Below are 20,192 nucleotides of genomic sequence, written 5' to 3'. Positions count from 1 at the left end.
CAGTGGAAGTAGGGCAGTGCTTTAAACACACAAGCAGCATCAATTTTAATAATCTGTGAGGGTGACCTTTGAACCCGCGGATTGTAAATGGAGCAGGAGGTGTTTGTCCCTCGCTCTCCCTTACTGTGTGTGTGTGTGTGTGTGTGTGTGTGTGTGTGTGTGTGTGTGTGTGTGTGTGTGTGTGTGTGTGTGTGTGTGTGTGTGTGTGTGTGTGTGTGTGTGTGTGTGTGTGTGTGTGTGTGTGTGTGTGTGTGTGACAGATGTGCTTACAGATGTTCTGAAATAATTTTTCCAATGTCCTGATAAATCATCGGCTAGTCATTAAGCATCAATGCTGCCTGGTTCATTTGTAAATTCAGCCAGAGGTGATGCTATAGTCATCAATTTCCATGTGCGCTGGCCAGTTGTGTGTGTTCCAAACATTTCTCCGAGGTCCCAGATTAAATATCCTTGCGCCCCTCCCCCCGTGCATTGTGGTGTAATTTGTTCTCAGCTGGGGCAGATTAAGAGGGTTAATCTTTTGATCCAGTAGAGGCTGATGGGTGAAAAGGAAAGGAAAAACAGTCTTCAAGTGATCTGTCTAGTTTTCAATCTTGTTCTCTTTCTCTCTTTCTTTCTTTCTTTCTTTCTTTCTTTCTTTCTTTCTTTCTTTCTTTCTTTCTTTCTTTCTTTCTCTCTTTCTTTCTCTCTCTCTTTCTCTCTCTCTCTCTCTCTCTCTCTCTCTCTCTCTCTCTCTCTCTCTCTCTCTCTCTCTCTCTCTCTCCCTCACCACACACACCACATGCACACATAGACATTGCACATGGACGTGAATAAACCTGCTCTAGTTCAGTGGTTAATGTGGATGAGCAGCTAAGCCAAAATGCATGTGACTAAGTGTATGCATGGCATGCATGATCATATGCATGCATGGCTCTTGGCTTTGTGTAAATATCTCACCGTATTCGTTCTGCTCCAATCAGATCCCAGTGGATTTCTCTAAGCTCCACCTATCAGAGAGTCTCCACCCTCACCTGACCCGTTCCAGCCATTCGGCATGCAGTTTCACCAGCGAATCTGGCAGCAGCAGCCTGTCTGACATCTACCAGGTATAAACACTATTCACAGTTTTCATGGAAGACCAAAGGTATTCCTGCTCTCCTCTGTGGCATGGTGTGCGGCATGTTGATTGCAAAGCCTGATTTAAAGAACACGCATGCTAGGCAGTCCTTAGTTTATAAAACCATCTTACCAGCTAATAGGTTGGTACAACGCACACTTGTTGTTACATGTGGACTTTGTGGAATTTGAACAGTTTAATGTGTATTAAAGGGTCAAGTAGTGATTTTTTTTAAATTCACTGAGAATTTGTTACTTTGTTATTTGAACTTTTATGTTCCTTGGGCACAGTGTTGAAGGGCCAATGTGTTCCTTAGAATTATGCAGGATATAGAAAGGTCACTAAAGGATGTAATAGTAATCGGAAAGTTTGGGAATTTCAATTCAGGTTTGCTACAGTCTGTCCAGCCATCATCCCATAGTTTCATATGTGAATTGAGGAAACCCAGCTCAAAACTCATATTGATTGTTGTTTTGACTTTTTCACTGTACTTGGTTTATGATAAATCTTTGGTCAATCCTGGAGGAAGCTTTGCATTGTGACTGGTAGTGGATTCAAATATGTGAGATTTTCTTTGAACAACTCAACAATGTCTACATTTACATGCATATTTTCAGGACATTGGATACTTAATATCCTGATCAGATTTTGGATAGTGAAGTGCAGAACACACTTTCTGTTTGTGTATCCAACACCTTGTCCCTATCCCAATGTCTGGAAAATCTGGAAATGGTTAGGTGGAAGAAGCAGGGATTCGCTTTCTCATATAAACAACTCATTGTGGATAAGGAAGATTCTGACATCATGTGTTCACACAGAGTTGCCTGCATTTTTTTCTCCATGTTTTTCATAGCCTTGTTACGCACAAAAGAATGCATGAAACATTGAAACAAGAACAAATCAGGATGGTAGTGTTTAACTATATCAACATAACAGTATAAACCTGGTCCATGAAAACACATTTGAACAATGAATATACACCATCTTATCAAAAGTATTGGCTCACCTGCCTCGACTCACACATGAACTTAGCTGCCGTCCTATTCTTTACCCATAGGGTTCAATGTGATATTGGTCAACCTTTTGCGGCTCTTACAGCTTCAACTCATCTGGGAAGGCTGTCCACAAGGTTGAGGGGTGTTTTCATAGTTTTTTGACCATTCTTCCAAAAGTGCATTGGTTAGGTCACACACTGATGTTCGTCAAGAAGGTCTGGCTCTCAGTGGCGGCTTTAATTCATTTGAAACATTTGTGAAGAATCAGGATACCAAAACATGTTGCACAGTTCTAACCTGAACCCAATGATGTAATATAGCTGCAGAAGGTGGGCCGATATCATACACAATTTCAATGAACACACAAGTTGTGTCCAAAATGTTCATAGACATCTGTGAAGTTTACCACAGAAAAGGAATTTAGTTAATATAACTTAAATGTTTGCCTGGCAAACTCTTGGTGGGCATTTATGGGCTGCAGATCTGCGGATCCTTCTGTCCTAAAGTAGATTCAGGTTTTGACTGATAAGTAAAGCTTTGATGCTCTTCTAATACCATCAACCTTTGTGGTGTAAACCTTTTTTTCTCTTTGCCATTCCTTTTGTCTTTTCTCTTCCATGTGGTGTCGTTGCTTACTGCAGGGAATGAGAATGGGTTTGCTCCTTAAAGTGATACTGTTCCTTTTTTGGACATAAGCTCATATTACACCTCCCCTTGAGTTAAATAATTGTACTTCCTGCCGTTCTCTGAGTACGGCAGTTGAAATTTTACCTCCAAGCTAGCAGTTAACATTGAGTCCCATGAGACCAGCTAGAAAACTCAATTATTTCACTCAAGGGGAGGTGTAATATGAGCTTATTTCCAAAAATGGGACAGTATCACTTTAAAACATTGCTTTATATGCCAACTGTTTGATAGAAAACTGTGTAATGAGTCCTTAAACTCTTCTGAGACTGATTGAATCCTTGCTCAATTACTGAAATTTAGCTTTCCTCTGAGATGCTTATTGGGGTGTAAATATTTCTGCACCACACTAATTTGCCCCAAACTGAAAACACATAATATAAGCCGAATTATAGAAATGTAAATGATAATTTATAATAACGAAATATAATAATATGAAAATATTATAAAATACTTTTATGTTGTACGATCAACAGATATTGTAGTCAATGGATATTCCGGAGACCCTAGTTGTTCAAAATTTTACCATTTGAAATGAGTGTACTCGCTGTGCACTGTATACACACACACACACACACACACACACACACACACACACACACACACACACACACACACACACACGCATATGTTGTTTGCATACTTTTCATTGATAATTGCCGCATCCAAAACAAACCAGTCTGTTGTGTCATTGAAACACATTTGTTCTAATGACGGGCAAGATTCAGCATGCAGGCGGCTGGGTCAAAAGAGAGAGAGAGCGACAGGGGGTGGGGATGTTGATCCATGCTTTTGCATTGAAGTCTGCCAAGCAATCATAAATATCTTCCATCAAGCCTTTGTTTGACTATTCATAAATAAATACGGCTTTGGAATTGCACAAGGCCTGAATACTGAGCACCACAGTGGTAACAACATCACCACGGCAGTATTCAGTTATACTTCACTGTTGAATAACTCAGGGCAGATTCAGACTCTTCAGTTCTGTTTAATTTACTGAGATGTGTCACTTTGTCACCAGTCGACAGAGAGTGAATGTGGGGAGTTGGACCTAAGCGGGTTGCCAGAGACAGCTGTGGACTCTGATGAAGACGAGGAGGATGATGAAGAAGAAGATGTAAGTCGGTCAGCTGACCCTCTCATGAGCAGAGATGTGGTGCGAGACTGCCTGGAAAAAGACCCCATGGATCGCACAGATGATGACATCGGTAGGTCCCCAAATATTGTATATACAGTATAGTGTTTTCTATATTTGCTGTTGCACATTGCACATTTTCGTCTTAGGAAAGATTCGATTATTTTTTTGTGTGTTTGTTCTGTGAATTTCTGAATTACAGAGCAGTTACTGGAGTTCATGCAGCAGCTGCCAGCCTTTGCCAACTTGAGTGTGTGGGTGCGCAGAGAGCTGTGTGCTGTCATGGTGTTTGCGGTGGTGGAGCGTGCAGGAACAGTTGTTCTGAATCATGGTGAAGAGGTGAGTGTGTTCTCAGCAGTGTATAAAGTTGTATAGTTAAAGGGGGACTCTATTAGCCCACTGTCATTGATGTCTATAGACATCACTTGATAGTAACGCTCACTGCCAACATGTGTTACGTTTTTACATGGTCAGAGCCCTAATTTAGTTTTACAGCGCTCTGCAATAATGAAAAGTAACATTTTGAAAAGTATTTCAATAAGCACACAAGTTATTTCCAAAATGTGCATCGAGTAAATTTAATAAAACATCTGTTAATCTTACAGCAGAAGAGTAAGGTTAATAATATGATACCGTAGTACTTGTTACTGAAGAGGACGAGTAGGCTACAGTTAGACAGGAGCCTGAATATACCCTTGAATATTATGTTGTTATGTTATTATGATGATTTTCTTAATCTGTTTATCACAGTTGGACTCGTGGTCAGTGATTCTGAATGGGTCGGTGGAGATTCTATATCCTGACAGCCAGAGTGAGACTCTTTGCATGGGCAGCAGTTTTGGTGTGACCCCCTCCATGGAGAAAGAGCTCATGGTGGGGGTGATGAAAACCAAGGTGGACGACTGCCAGGTAAGTGAACAAACACCCTGTGTCTCCTCATGTTTCTACAGCATGTCATCCGAAAAAAAACATTGTGCATGTATTATTATTATAGTGTACTTAATTATATACCTTTTTGTTTAGTTTGTTTGCATAGCTCAGCAGGAATATTGCCACATTCTGAATCGCGTTGAGCTCAACACACAGCGTGTGGAAGAGGAGGGGGAAATCGTCATGGTGAAGGAACATCGAGACCTTGATAGGACGGGGACCCGAAAGGGACATATTGTGGTGAAGGTACAATCAGAAGGCCTTGTCATTTATTTCATGATCATGGTCCATGGAATAGTGTAGTCTGTGTTTATGGTCCCTCTCTCAATGTGTATGGCCCCCCTCTCTCAGGGCACATGTGAGCGCCTGATGCAGCATCTGGTGGAGGATCACTCGCTGGTGGACCCCACTTACATTGAGGACTTCCTGCTAACCTACCGGACCTTCTTGCCACGCCCTCTCAGCCTCGGCCACAGACTTCTGGAGTGGTTTAAAGAGCCGAGCTTACGAGACAAGGTACAAACACCTGCGCTGTGTACAAACACAAACACACGCACACACACACACACACACACACACACACACACACACACACACACACACACACACACACACACACACACACAGATGCGCAAATGTTAAACATTTGATCCCCTCTGTTTATACTTGACACGTGTTTCTCTGTATGGGTGTTCTGCAGGTCACCCGTGTGGTGCTCATGTGGGTCAACAATCACTTCAGTGACTTTGAGGAAGATGATGCCATGAGCAGCTTCCTGGAAGAGTTTCAAAGCTGTTTGGAAAGAGAAGTAAGGCCCATTTAGTTTCTCTCTCTCTCTCTCTCTCTCTCTCTCTCTGTCTCTCTCTCTCTCTCACACACACACACACACAAACACACAATGGAAAGGGGAAATAATTTGGAACTTCATAACAGGTTTTGCTTCTTATCTCTCTCTCTCTCTCTCTCTCTCTCTCTCTCTCTCTCTCTCAAATTCAAATTCAAATATGCGTTTGTCTTTGTCTCTCTCTCTCTCTCTCTCTCTCTCTCTCTCTCTCTCTCTCTCTCTCTCGCCCCCTCTCTCTCCCCCTCTCTCTCCCTCGGAGCAGAAGATGACGGGACACTTGCGTCTGTTGAACATTGCGTGTGCGGCCCAGGCGAAGCCTCGCGTCGTCTGTGTGTCCCGTGTCTCACGTGACTCGCCGCTTCCCTTCAGCTTGCTGGGCGGTGCAGAACGAGGGACGCGCCTCTTCATCAGCGCTGTGGAAGTGGGCAGCATTGCTGAGGAGGCAGGACTTAAACGAGGAGACCAGGTACGGGCAGAAGGTTTTGCAGCATGCTTTGCAGCATGCTTTAACTGCAGTGGTGTTTTGTTTTAAAAGACACACAAACTCCTTTCATTCTCCTTTCATTATCGTCTTCCTGATCATTTCTACCTGATTAAATCTTCTTTCTTTCTCTGTCTCCGTTTTCTCTCCCTTCCATTGGTTCCCCTGTTAGATTCTGGAGGTGAATGGTCAGAGTTTTGAGAACCTGCTGCTGTCCAAAGCCATGGAGATTCTTAAAGGCCAGTTACAGCTTACCATGAGTGTCAAGACCAACTTGCTCGGTATGCTACCTCCTCGTGTTCTCATGTATATTATAAGTAGACTTTTGCTATACGTTTGACAACTTCTTTTAGCTCGAAATGATAGCATGTCCATGGTTTGGGGACTTGCATATTGTAGGTTAGATCATACAGATTGATTAAAAGGGAGCTTATTCGTGTGTGTCTCATCTTTGCCTTTATTTGACCTGCATCTTGACCCTGCACCCAGTTTTAAATTTGGATATGCAAAAAATATTTGACTGTGAAACCTGTGGGTAATACTGCCATCTAGGGATAGGATTTAGCCACTGCAGTGCCAGGGGACATTTGGCAGGCACACAGCTTCACTCCCCCTCATCGGCCACAGCTTCTTTATATTTACACATTCCTCACGAAGGTCTTGACTCATAACACACATGTAAACATGCTCCGACCTGTCTTGAAGTTTCAACGGAATCCTTGGGGAAAAGATATTGGGTACATAAGCATGGCCTAATTGCTTATAAACAAATGTGAATGCTAGTATTAGCACCACTAGGGAAACATCACGGTCGATGAAGTCTAAGTTCTTGCTGTGTGTGTGGGTGTGTGTGTCTGTCTGTGTGTCTGTGTGTGTGTGTGTCTGTGTGTCTGTCTCCAGTGTTTAAGGAGTTGGTTTCCAGAGTGTTAGAAGAGAGGAGGAGTGGAGTGCCTCACCTTCCAAAGATTGGTGATGCACGGAAGAACCGCCTTTCCGTTCCTGACTTGGCTGTAACTCTCGGCGGCGGAGGTCATGAAAAAGTCAACAGAAAGGTGAAAGCTCACACAGTGGGTGGCCGAAACAAACTTCTCAAGATTCTGGACAAAACCCGAATCAGCATATTGCCACAGAAGCCATACAGGTACTCTCTTCTCTACTTATTAACTGGTATTGACACACATATACATTTGACACATAAACACGTACAGTCCCTGCTGCTTTGGATGGCTTACATTTGTGGTGTTTCTCTCAGCGTTGGCCAGTCGCAGGATGACAGCATGGTGGGCTTGAAGCAGTCCAAGCACACATCAGCCACTCTAACTGCCAGTGGAACCCTGTCACCAAGCAACCCTGACTTGCAGAACCAGCAGCTATCGGGTGAACAGACAAATTGCCAGTCAGGTGAGCCGCAGTGTTATTTTATGAAGACATACAGCTCCAGGCCTTTTTATTAGAATACCATGAAAAAGTTGATTTATTTCCATAATTCCATCAATAATGTTAAACTGTCATGGATTATAGATTCATGGCCCAGTTTTTTAACTATTCCAATCATTATTTTTTTTCTTTTTATATACGCTGGCCTTCCAGCTCAAAAAACCCATGAATTGGGGAATTCGCATTATTAGAATATTGTTATAAAATCAAATTTTTCTTCATCAAAATTCGGGTCACATTAAATCAGTTGAAATTTGGTACTTTCTACATAACATGCAATGGTCAATACTTGGTTAGGACATTCTCTGTCTTCATAATGGCCATGATGCGTTTAACATTGAAGTCAATGGCAAAAACAGTGCATGGGAGTTATGGAAGCCCAGATATCCTTGATGCTTTGCTGTCAGCTGTTCTTGTTTGTTGACCTGGTGCCCCACACTTCCCTCTACAATATACCCGAAGATTTCCATGCCACGTTTTGGTGTTAACTCACCAGTTTAATTCTAAATAACCAGAAATGAAACCCCATTGAAAATGAATGGGGTTTAATTTCTGTTGAGTTAGAATTAAACTGGTAAGTTAACACCAAAACGTGGCATGGAAATCTTCGGGTATATTGAAGAGGGAAGTGTGGGGCACCAGGTCAACAAACAAGAACAGCTGACAGCAAAGCATCAAGGATATCTGGGCTTCCATAACTCCCATGCACTGTTTTTGCCATTGACTTCAATGTTAAACGCATCATGGCCATTATGAAGACAGAGAATGTCCTAACCAGGTATTGACCATTGCATGTTATGTAGAAAGTACCAAATTTCAACTGATTTAATGTGACCGAATTTTGATGAAGAAAAATGTGATTTTATAACAATATTCTAATAATGCGAATTCCCCAATTCGTGGTTTTTTTGAGCTGGAAGGCCAACGTATATAAAAAGAAAAAAAATAATGATTGGAATAGTTAAAAAACTGAGCCATGAATCTACAATCCATGACAGTTTAACATTATTGATGGAATTATGGAAATAAATCAACTTTTTCATGGTATTCTAATAAAAAGGCCTGGAGCTGTATGCCATGCAATAGTGTTAAGCGGGATGGATTTTTAGCACACGCTACAATGTTGCATTTATCGTACCAGGTGAAAAATATCCAATTCAATAATGGCATGAACATGGCTGCACAAACCTGCCATAGTGCCTGCTGATCAGAAAGCTCTATTGTCTTGTTATATTGTACACATCATACATAATGTGTTATCATAGTAACAAACGCTACCTGCCACATTTTGAAAAATACATGGAGTTGTTAAGATATGATGATGTATTTTTAAACAAATACAAGAATATATAAATTAAATATGTTGCACTATATCAATATCACATGTGAAATAGCATATTGAAAATTGCAGATGAAAAGTTTGACAATAGATGCTGAGAAAGATGTCACCATCAGAGTTGTTAGGGGCCAAGCAGCGAAGCTGGCGAAGGCCCCTATAGAGTTAGTAGGTTTTCTTCATTATTATTATTATTATTATTATTCTCTAGTCACCATTCCTATCCCTCTGCAAGTCTATGGCAGCCCATAGAACCGTAGGCAGGAAAATGCTGTAAATTGGCACACACATTCGGGGCAGTCTCAGCATTACCCACAGCAATTTATAGGACCCCAGCCCCAACGCTCTAGCGCCACCAGCAGGTCAAAGTTGCAGGTACATTTCTGCTTGTAACTTTTGAACCGCTGGGCCAATTTTCATAAACTTGGTATCCCTGGAATCCTTGAGTCAAGACGAATCCAACGCACCATATGACGTCATTTTCCGCCATGATAGTTTTCCCGCCATTTTGAATTTTGTAAAATTCAATAAAAATGTTAATTTTCCCGCAATTTTTGACCAATTCGCCCAAAACTCGGTATATAGTATCTCTGGACTGAGCTGCACATGGGGTCTTCAGGAATATTGGATATCTTTTATCGTTTAGTCGTGAGAGCCAATCAAAATTGTCGTAAAAGTGGTGAAACAGGAAGTGAAGTCATATCTCAGCAACCGTTTGTTGAATTAGGCTGGGATTTTGTACACACATAGTAGTCCATCCCATGACCTACCACAAAAAAAATCGAATCCCCAGCTCAAGCTCTGTAGCGCCACCAGCAGGTCAAAATTTTAGCTACATTTTTGCCTGTATCTTTTGAACCCTACTCCCAATTTTCAAAATATTGGTACACAGGTTATCTTCACACCATGTTGCACCCAGGTATGGATTTTCGTAACGATTGAAAAAACTATCAGCTCACAGCAGCCATTCAAAATTGTGGAAAGAATGGAGGGATTTTTTCTCATCTCTCTGTCTCCTCTGCTCCCCTTGCGCAGGTTCACTGACACCATTCTCGGCAGGGGGTCAAGCCCCACTGCCCCAGCCCCTGCACACCACCCCCCACCCCCTCCTCACACACACACAGACAGACAGAGGGAGAGGGAGAGGGAGAGGGAGAGGGAGAGGGAGGGGGGAGAGGGAGAGGGAGAGGGAGAGGGAGAGGGAGAGGGAGAGGGAAGAAGGGAGGGAGGGAGGGAGAGGGAGGGGGGAGAGGAAAGAATTTTGAACACCTCTTGTCGTTTGCCGGTGACAGCCAATCAAAATTGTCATAAAGGTGGCAAAACAGGAAGTGAGGTCATATCTCAGCAACCGTTAGTCAATTTCTGTTAGGATTTTTTGCACACATTCTAGTCCATCCCATGACCTCCCACAAAAAAATCCAGACCCCAAGCTCTCTAGCGCCACCAACAGGTAGGTAACAGGAAGTGAGCTCATATCTCGGCAGCTCTTCAACGGATTCAAACTAAACTTGGTTTACGTGATCACACTCTCGTCCAAGGAATGCACACCAACATTGTCGAGATTTGGACCAAAGGGGGCGCTGCAGTTCCTTCTGTTGCCGTGGCGGCTCTGGCAAGTTTACTGCTTGGCCCCGCATTGCTGCTTGCAGCTATATTTACTGCTGATTTTGAAGTTAATGCAATTTGCATTTATTTGTGTGTCAAAGCAGATGGGATTTTGAATTCATCTGTTGCTGTGTCAGTACATGCTGTAGATAGCCCAGTTGATATAGAATATGTATTTGTTCCATGAGGAAGGGCAAATGTAACCTATTTAGGTCTCTTTTGCATTGTTTGCATACATACCTTTCAAACAGGATGTATTTGTGGTTTGAGTATGTACATACTGTATGGTGATGGTAGCTTCATGCTGTGTGGGAGGAGGGAATTGTGAACAGTTTCACTGTGGTAGTGGTAGTAGCACAAACCTTTTGGCCCCCTGTTAGAAAGGTGAAGATGCAGGAGAACTTAATCTTTCAGAGTGACAATTATCCTAATCACACGCTTAAATCAGCACAATAAGAATCCACAGAATAAGATTGAGGTTTTGGAATGGCACTGTAACTGCAGGGGATGGGTTGACCCCGCAGAAACCATACCATGAAACCACAACAATTTATAGCCACGATCATTTATAAGTGATGCAATTTAAGTAAGGAAAGGTTACATATTGAATTATATTTATCTTTTTATTTATATTCATATGTATTATTTCTAAAACATTACATGTGTGTATTTTTATACATGTGCCTGCAGAGCAAGACCAAGTACTGCGTGTGTTCAAAGCTGACCAGCAGAGCCGGTACCTGATGGTGACGAGAGAAAGCACTGCAAGAGAGGTGATCAACCATGCGATGAGAGAGTTTGGTCTGAGTGCACCTCCTGAGGCCTATTCACTGTGTGAGGTGACGGTCACACCCGAGGGTGTCACTAAGCAGCGGCGGCTTCCTGATCAACTCAATAAACTTGCTGATCGAATACAGCTTAGTTCCAGGTATAACATTATGGTCACATAGACAACTTTGATGTCTGTCTGTCTGTCTGTCTGTCTGTCTGTCTGTCTCTCTCTATCTCTCTCTCTCTCTCTCTCTCTCTCTCTCTCTCTCTCTCTCTCTCTCTCTCTGTGTCACTCACTCACTCACTCACTCACTCACTCACTCACTCACTCACTCACTCACTCACTCACTCACTCACTCACTCACTCACTCACTCACTCATTCACTTTTTTTCCTGTACACATTTTGAAGCTCTTTGTCTTTCTATTGCTCTTTTACAATTACCTGTCAGAAATTTCCACTCATTTTCTAATTGTTTCAATTTTGCCAAATTAAGCTATGGACTGCTAGTGACTTGACTCGTTTTTTGTTGTTGTTGTTGTCTGGGGCACAGGTATTACCTGAAGAGTAACACAGAGACAGAGACCCTGTGCTCTGATGTGGAGGCCCAAGAGCTACTGCGGGAGTCGCAGGTCTGTCTGCTGTCGCTGAGCTCCGTGGAGTTGGCCAATCAGCTGTCGGCTCGCAACTACTTGCTCTTCTCCAGCATTCATCCCGTGGACTACATCAAGGATCTCTTCAAGCTCCGCGCAGCTTCGGAGGAAATGGGCAACCTGCGGCAATTTGAGGATCTCATCAATCAGGAGACGTTTTGGGTCGCCTCGGAAGTAGTCAAAGAAGCCAACCAGCTGCGGCGGGCCAAGGTCATCAAGCAGCTTATCAAGGTCGCGGCACGATGTCGAGAGGTCAACAACTACAATTCCACTTTTAACATCATCAGGTATGAAATGACCAAAACGTTTGACTCTTTTACCCTGTGTACTGCTGCTGCTATTATTGTATTGTTTTTTTTTATTATTGTCCCTTTATTTGAAATGCTGAAGAGATTCAAGATCTTCAATGATTCTCTCTCTCTCTCTCTCTCTCTCTCTCTCTCTCTCTCTCTCTCTCTCTCTCTCTCTCTCTCTCTCTCTCTCTCTCTCTCTCTCTCTCTCTGTGTGCGTAGTGGGTTGAACCTAGCCCCTGTCTCTCGCATGAGGGGCACTTGGGAAAAGCTACCTGCGAAGTACGATAAGCTGCTGACAGAGCTACAGTGTGTGTTTGACCCCTCACGCAACATGGCTAAATACCGTAGCCTGCTCAACACGCCCACGCACACTCTCCAGCCGCCCATCATCCCTCTCTTCCCAGTAATCAAGAAGGATCTCACCTTCCTTCACGAAGGTACGACACCAAAAAATACAAAAGTCATTCTAGCTGTTCAAGTGACCTCAGACAGCAAATACCTTTCACTTTGTCATATTTTGTGACTTTAATCTTGTTTAAATGTGTACAGGGAACGACTCTAAGGTTGATGGCTTGGTGAATTTTGAGAAGCTGAGAATGATCGCCCGGGAGATCCGCCATGTTGGCCGCATGGCCACAGTGTATACAGATCCTGCTCTTCTGTACAGAACCAGGTAAGGCACAGAACATGCAAACTACATGGTACCCAGTAACACTGGGGACATATCCAAGCAAATGGAGCAACATTTTGGAAGCCAATATTAGATTGGCTCTTAGTTTGCATAAGATCGACTTCTGTCAACTTGTTTGTGCTGTGTCTCTTGCCTTGTCACAATGTGTGAAGGAAACATTGAATCATTTGCTTGCATTTGTCAACACTGTTAGACACCACTGTTACAACCAATCAAAAAGTGTCTAAAGCTATGCTGGCTGTCACACCTAAACCTCTGTACACTGCCTGTCCAAAAATGAAAGTGTGAAATTGATGGCTCATGCTCCCTGAACCATGTTTACACACCTTAAGCTCAATGAATCCTGGCATTGTCATCTTAGAATATGACATTTAAAAAAACCATTGATGGATTAACCTGGTAATTCACTATATTCAGTCACCTGACCTCATTCTTTGACCTAACATTATTCTCTGTTGCTGAACCTAGACTTGACATGTAAGTGATCACCACGGAATGTCTTGTATGACAATGCAGAATATTAGGGAAACAATGCCACAGTAAATGTGTGCCATACCCACAGCTAAAGATGGCCCAATAACATACTGTATTGGAGTGAGTAACCTTTTTGTGGCAACTTGTTTTGGCCAGGCAGGGTACATACCTGTGTACAGAGTTGATTGAGTGTGATAAACAGTATAAGAAATACAGAGGTGTAGTATTTGTCATGACACTCTGTGGTCGCTGTGCTCATATACTTTCTGTGGATGTCTGCTAAGTGTGCGTGTTTGTGTGTGTCTGTGTGTGTGTGCGTGCGTGCACACGTGTGCGTGTGTGCACACGTGTGCTTGCATGCGCACGTGTGTTTGTGCACGCGCGTCTCCGTGCATATGTTAGTGATGAATTCAATGTCCTTGTGGGTGTGAATGATTTGGGATGCAATAGGGCTATGTTCTGTCCATCGGTGTGCTGGGCTTTCCTGCCTAAGCTTTTGTCTTTCTACCATTCCCTCTGTTTTTCCTTCTGTCTATCTCTCTCTCTCTCTCTCTATTTCTTGCTCATACACATCTCATTTCCCTTCGTTCTTTTCCTGCTTTCCTACTTGGCTCTGTGTTTTAGGAAAAAGAAGTGGAGAAGTCTGGGGTGAGTTTGGAGATCGTGGCTTTATTCTTTCTGGGTTGGCCTACCTAGCTGAGCAAATGAAATGACCAGTGCATGCGCAGGCTAGAAACAGTAACTAACAAAGCTTCACTTGTGCCTGTTTGTTTGTGTGTGCCTATGTGTTTGTTGGGTGTCTGACATCCAATTAGTTTGCTTACAATGTATGTACATGTACAATGTACATGTTTGTTGTTGGCGCAGACTTCAGACTCACCCGGACTTAAATAACTCTCAACCTCTTGAGAGGTCCTTGGTGGTTCTGCTCCTACTTTCCTCTCTCACCGTATTACTACTCTTTCCTTTTCTTCTTCTTCTTCTTCTTCTTTCTTGACCCTTTCCATTCCAATTGTCTAACCAACCACTGTGTGCTTCTGTATCCAATCAGGTCCCTGAGCCAGACGGGCAGCTCCACAGTGCTGGACATGGCGCTGATGGGCCAGAAGAAGCGTGGTCGGCGCGGCTCCTTTCTTAGTGCCAAGCGTCTCTATGAAGAGGATCTGATGATCCGGCGTGTCCGCCAGTACCTCTCCACATTTGTCCATGTGGTCCAGAGTGATGAGGAGCTTCTCCATACACTCTCTCTTCAGTGTGAGCCTGCCTCACAACCTGGTGAGACACACACACGCACACGCACACGCACACGCACACGCACACACACACACACACACACACGCACACGCACACGCACACGCACACACACACACACACACACACACACACGCACTGTGTGGCATTTAAAAGGTTTAAATGGCTTTTCTCTGTCTTCCACAGTTTTAAAGAGTTTGGGAGAGAGACGGACCGTGGACTCTTCCCCAGCCACCCCCAGAAGCCCCACCCCTCAAACCTCTCACACGCATCTGTCCCGGAGAAAATCCTCTAATAAAGAGACATTTGGTAAGAGTGAAAACAAATGTAACTTGTGAGTGTGTGTGTGTGTTGCCCAGTCACAAATATGTTCCTTTTCATGAGTATTTCCCACCACCAGCTATTTCAAGCATTTTCAGTTTTACGTATTCATGCAGCATGTTGATCAATGTTACCAGGGCATACAGTACACATACAGGTACACTTCTCAGCTGTGATGAGTTTTAAGAAAGGAAGGGGAATCTCACACATTACATGTACTTTTTAAAAGTTATTTAAGTTTATGAATGATTTTGTGTTTTAAGGTGGCAAGTCCCCACAGTCGATAAAGAAGACGCTTAATCATTCTGAAGAAGGCCAAGCTCAACAAAAGAGGCAGACAGAGGACAGCCAGTCAAACGCTTCATCTCTGCTCTCCTCTCCTCCCGTTTCACCGCAAAGTACTCCACGTAGAGGTACAAACTCAAATATCACAGAAAGCACTTGGACATAAGCCCTTATACCTTAAGTTAGATTTTTCAAGCAATTTAAGATGCAACCGGGTGATTGTCCATCAGCAAAACCATTGTAAAAATGCATCAAAATGCCCCCTTGATACACTTGTGGTTTTCCATCATCATTGAAGCAAAAAAAATTGCAAGGTGCAAAATAATGGTCATCACAAATGTACATAGATAGAACACAAGGTGTTGTGTGTTCAACGTTTTCTCATGGCCAGCCTAAGGTGTCCCCGTGCTGGTACGAACTTCCTACGGTTTTCTCACTATCATCTAAGGGCTTTGTATACGACCCTGACTAAGATCACGGCTCTGGCTAAGATATTGTTTTGTCGCGACCTACAGGATGATTGGCACATTGTCTTGTCACCAGCAAGCAGCATTAACCACAAACACAGATGGTGGCGATCAGATAGAGCTATTCATCTCAATAGACCAGGGTAGTCAATGCAATATGTATTTGGTACTTATTTCTATCATACCAATTCTAGATCCCAACATACAGTATGAGCACTCAATATATGCCCTGTAGTTCGGCCCACCCTATTAGCCCAGCAAACTAGTTGTCTAGTAGTCTTGCACCACACCATCCGCCATAATCCAAAAGTTTTTGAAACCCATCTTTCATTCACAAAGCTCTGTGTTTAAGTAAACATTTTTCTGTTTGAATCTAAATAGTCATTGGGGAGAGCTTAGCACTGTGACTGTGATGGTCATTATGTGCTTGCCTGGTTATCACCAGACCTAATCACAAGTGAGATAAGGTCTGGAGACCGGCCAACTGTAAATCCCATAGGGGGGGGTGTGGTTTACTATGGACGATGGCTGTTTGTCGGGCGTTACGAATGTGTATCATTTGGCATACACAGCCATAGCCAATCGTGTCAGCTGTATGTATTCAAACAAACTGCAATCATTGTCTTTACACCCCTCCCCGCTCTCTGCCATGGCAAGGCCATGATTTTGTCCGTTTTCTGGGTATATACGTCATGCTGTCTCTCAGATCGGAACGATTGTGCGAAGCAGCCTGGGAGTTCCCAGGCTAATTATGTGCAGTTGGAAAGTTTGAATGCCAACCGTTAACTCCACTGCATCACTTGTTTCGTGCCAAACTTTACTTTTCATTTTGTAATCTGGCTTGTCAGGCAAACACCCTATATATAAATGAAAAGGACTAATGTGGAGAAATGTGATCTGTTTATTTATAGCCCATTCCTCAGGTTGAGGGCGTGCATATACAGTAGATCAGAGGTGGGGAACCTTTTTCAATCAAGAACAGACCCCACCTTATCTAGGTCCACTGAATATAACTTATTATAATATAACTTATTGACTCCTTTACAAAATAAAATATATCATGCTTAATAACAAATTATTTTTCATGTGAAGCTGCATAACATTAAAATTATATCGGGGGCCGGATAAAACGGCCTCAAGGGCTGCAGACGGCCCTCAAGACATAGGTTCCTGTCCCCTGGTATAGATGTTGTGCTCTATGCATTTCAGGTGTGTATACCACCTCAGATGTGGACCAGTACAGCCTCCTCAGCTCGTCCTCATGTGACCTGATGGATGATGTGCGAGGCCCCCACGCCCATGTCCACATCAACATGCCTGCACACACACAGTCAGCCAGCAACATACTTGCCACAGGAAGATCAGAGCCTGACCAAATAAGCCTGGGGTAGGCCTACAGACATGCACACATACACAAGTACATATATTTGACATTCATACTGTATATGAATACTGTTTTTATGCTTACTCTTACATGTTTGTCTCCTCTGGTCTTTTAGCTCCTACTCCCTCTCTCAGGATCAGTGTGATCGCGCCTCACTGGACGCTGCAGATAGTGGACGGGGCAGTTGGACGTCCTGCTCAAGTGGTTCCCATGACAACATCCAGAGCATCCCACAGAGGTGTTGGGACACGTTGTCTGAGGGAGCCGGGGCTGGCCGGGGCTACTGGGCCGCCCCCACTGGTTACTGGGGAGATGAACTGGAGGGGGAGACTGGAACAATAAAGCGCCGTGGCAACAAGCCCGTCATAGGTGAGATGTCTTGGAGACTACCATATGGTTAGGTAGCAATCGTCTTCTATTATCTTCTATCAAGATTATGTTATAAGTACTGCTAGGCCTGCTAGTTGCCCTTGCCAGCTTGTGTGCAATAGGAATCACTCTGCAAAAAATACTTGGGTCATCTTGAGATGAAATCCAATGACGGTGCATTTATGCAATGAAAATTATAGCCTTTACATGGGTTCTACATTTTTGTTTTCTCCTGACTGCATGAAACCAGCTCCGCACAACTCAACCTCTGATTGTTGGAAACCGTAGCTCACGTGGTTGGCTGCCAGTGTTTTGCCCCTTCTCAAACATCGTATTAATGAACAACAAAAAATCCATCTATAGGCAGACGTACATGCCCCCTAGTGGCAGCAAATGTAATTTACTGCTGCTGATGTGTGAGGATCGTATGACTTGTGGAAGTAATGCAAGCAGGGCCGGATTAATGCACGAATGATGCATCATATTTTCTATTAATCTGTGCACTTACACAGGACACAGAGAAGGGCGTTTCCGCGAGCCTCCGCCAACACCCCCTGGCTATACCCCTTTGGCTGAGGTGAGCTACAACCCCCCACCTGGGCGACGCCCTCCAGACTACAACGCCGCACTGCAGAGGTCTCGCCTCCTCAAGAGATCATGTGACTCTCCAGGGCCAATCAGTGCTCAGCAGGTCAGCCACACCCATCGGCCAGCAACACGCCCACCTCAGGGAAAAGAAGGTAAGTTAACACGCCACAGAAATAGTCAATAATGGCTTTTTTTTTTTAAAGTTACTACAAATATTCTAATGCCGTTGTCATCTTCTCTTCCCCTTCTCTTTCCCATCTGACTCCCATTTTCTCTACGCAGAGGGTGAGCAGGTGTCGGCGGTATGAGGGTCACTTCAAACCTGGCCTAACTGTAATATGTAGCAGAGGAGGACGACGGAAGGCGAGAAATGAGTTTTACTGTATTAAGTTGCAGTATGATGGAGTTACCACACCTCCCCAGCCTTCCCAATCTCACATCACTGAACCACAGACTTTCAGCCCTACTATCCCCGTGTCACCTTGGAAACAGTGTTATTACCAATTTTCAGCATGGCTACTGACAGGGTCAGACACAGGTTACACTGACACCGTGTGGAAGTGCGGTTTTGTGTGAATATGTCATGGTTTGTTGTGTTGCTGTGCATGGTAAAGCACAGCCCTTGTAATTTTGCAGTTAAATCTCATCTAAAATGGGACTGTGTTTGTGTATGCATGTGAGTGTGCGTGCGTGCGTGAGTGCGTGTGCGTGTGCGTGTGTGTGTGTGTGTGTGTGCGCACGCGCATTTGCGTGTGTGTGCGTGCAAGTGTGTGCACGTCTGTGTGGGAGACTGCTCCTGATCCCCCACTGGGAATGACATTGGTGTGAAGGAGATTTGTATGGTCTCTCAGTGCTCCTCACCGTGTAAAGAAAGTGTGAAAGCAAAAGATGGAGAAAATGGAAACGCTCTGGAGTGTTCCAAGACGGCTATAGCCGGAAGCAGACAGATAGCATTCATCATGGAAGCAAATCAGTATTACGCCAGCACAATATGAAAGACTTCTCTAGCCAAATTTAACATTCAGTCTTTTTGTACCATTACAAATACAAATGGTCAGTGTTCAGTATTTTTTACTTTGTTAAAAGAATATATATATATATATATTGTGTTTTGTCTTTAGGCAAAGACCATACAAATATTGCACACCTTTTGCTGGCATTTTTTCAATTGAACAGCAAGAACTATGAAATGTGTACTGATGGCTGTGTGTGCGTGCGTGTGCGTGTGCGTGTGCGTGTGCGTGTGCGTGTGCGTGTGCGTGTGCGTGTGCGTGTGTGTGTGTGTGTGTGTGTGTGTGTGTGTGCGCGCGCGCGTGCACATGCACACAATTAAGTGCAATGTGCATGATTTTAGGTGTTTGGGTGTTTTTAAATCCCTTTTCCTTGTATATCCCACAGCAGATGTGTGATTATATGTCTTTCACAAAGACAAACCCAGTGTTCTTTATCCCTGTGTGCATAAATTAAGGCAGGGTCCATATTTGTAAATAGTCATTATATTTTTTGTCAGAGATTATAGATCAAACAAGTGGTCATGTTAAATATTTCAGAATCCTCTGGGATAGAATAAATGTTATAGCAAACTTTGACTCCTTTGTTTACTGTGTGCGTGTGCATTTTAAAGCGCCGTTTTGTCTGCATTACCAAAAGATACCCACAGATGGTGTACTAGTGCAATGAGCGGCACTTTTATGCCTCGTGATATGTCTCATTTCTTTTTCAGTTTAACTGGCACAGTGTGCATCAGTGATGTGAGTGGTATCTTCAGTTATTTGCGAGATGTTTTAAAAAAATATTTTAGGAAATAAAATAAAAATCCAGAAGTCATTACTTGGCCTCAGTTCTGGACTGGGGGCCCTTTACCAAGGGAGCACACACCAAAGCTTCCAGTGTCCCACAGTGCAATTAAGGGACTCATCACTCATCAATTACCATCAATCTCATAACTGGAAGCTCTGCTTCACATTGACTGATGTCACAGATTGTGGTTATTTTTGCGTATGTGTGGATATAATTTCATTTATGAGATATGATTATTCAATTATTCAAACAATGTCAGGGTAATGTTGTATGACAGATTTCATAATCGGCCTAAATGAT

General features: G+C 43.4%; 1 protein-coding gene across 2 annotated transcripts in view; it reads left to right on the top strand.

The window, feature by feature from the left end:
* The window catches only part of rapgef2a (Rap guanine nucleotide exchange factor 2a), a 46,055-nt gene extending 26,352 nt beyond the window's left edge, over positions 1-19,703 (top strand). Inside the window, exons 8-30 of one of the 2 annotated variants that reach the window (XM_063218255.1) lie at positions 963-1,088; positions 3,800-3,986; positions 4,116-4,252; positions 4,664-4,822; positions 4,937-5,089; positions 5,195-5,359; positions 5,544-5,651; positions 5,950-6,153; positions 6,341-6,449; positions 7,069-7,309; positions 7,421-7,569; positions 11,237-11,474; positions 11,870-12,256; positions 12,482-12,699; positions 12,812-12,935; positions 14,052-14,075; positions 14,479-14,702; positions 14,865-14,987; positions 15,263-15,412; positions 16,961-17,138; positions 17,251-17,504; positions 18,017-18,244; positions 18,375-19,703. In XM_063218255.1, coding sequence (XP_063074325.1) covers positions 963-1,088; positions 3,800-3,986; positions 4,116-4,252; positions 4,664-4,822; positions 4,937-5,089; positions 5,195-5,359; positions 5,544-5,651; positions 5,950-6,153; positions 6,341-6,449; positions 7,069-7,309; positions 7,421-7,569; positions 11,237-11,474; positions 11,870-12,256; positions 12,482-12,699; positions 12,812-12,935; positions 14,052-14,075; positions 14,479-14,702; positions 14,865-14,987; positions 15,263-15,412; positions 16,961-17,138; positions 17,251-17,504; positions 18,017-18,244; positions 18,375-18,400 — 3,912 coding nt within the window. In that variant the 3' untranslated portion in view covers positions 18,401-19,703. The remainder of the gene's footprint in view (positions 1-962; positions 1,089-3,799; positions 3,987-4,115; positions 4,253-4,663; positions 4,823-4,936; positions 5,090-5,194; positions 5,360-5,543; positions 5,652-5,949; positions 6,154-6,340; positions 6,450-7,068; positions 7,310-7,420; positions 7,570-11,236; positions 11,475-11,869; positions 12,257-12,481; positions 12,700-12,811; positions 12,936-14,051; positions 14,076-14,478; positions 14,703-14,864; positions 14,988-15,262; positions 15,413-16,960; positions 17,139-17,250; positions 17,505-18,016; positions 18,245-18,374) is intronic. The other variant, XM_063218256.1, reaches the window with a different exon arrangement.
* Positions 19,704-20,192: the final 489 nt, after the last annotated feature.

The sequence above is a fragment of the Engraulis encrasicolus genome, chromosome 16 (genome assembly GCF_034702125.1).
Source record: "Engraulis encrasicolus isolate BLACKSEA-1 chromosome 16, IST_EnEncr_1.0, whole genome shotgun sequence".
Classification (NCBI taxonomy): Eukaryota; Metazoa; Chordata; class Actinopteri; order Clupeiformes; family Engraulidae; genus Engraulis; species Engraulis encrasicolus.
The sequence above is the reverse complement of the archived record's forward strand: the minus strand, read 5'-3'. Positions and strand labels throughout refer to the sequence as shown.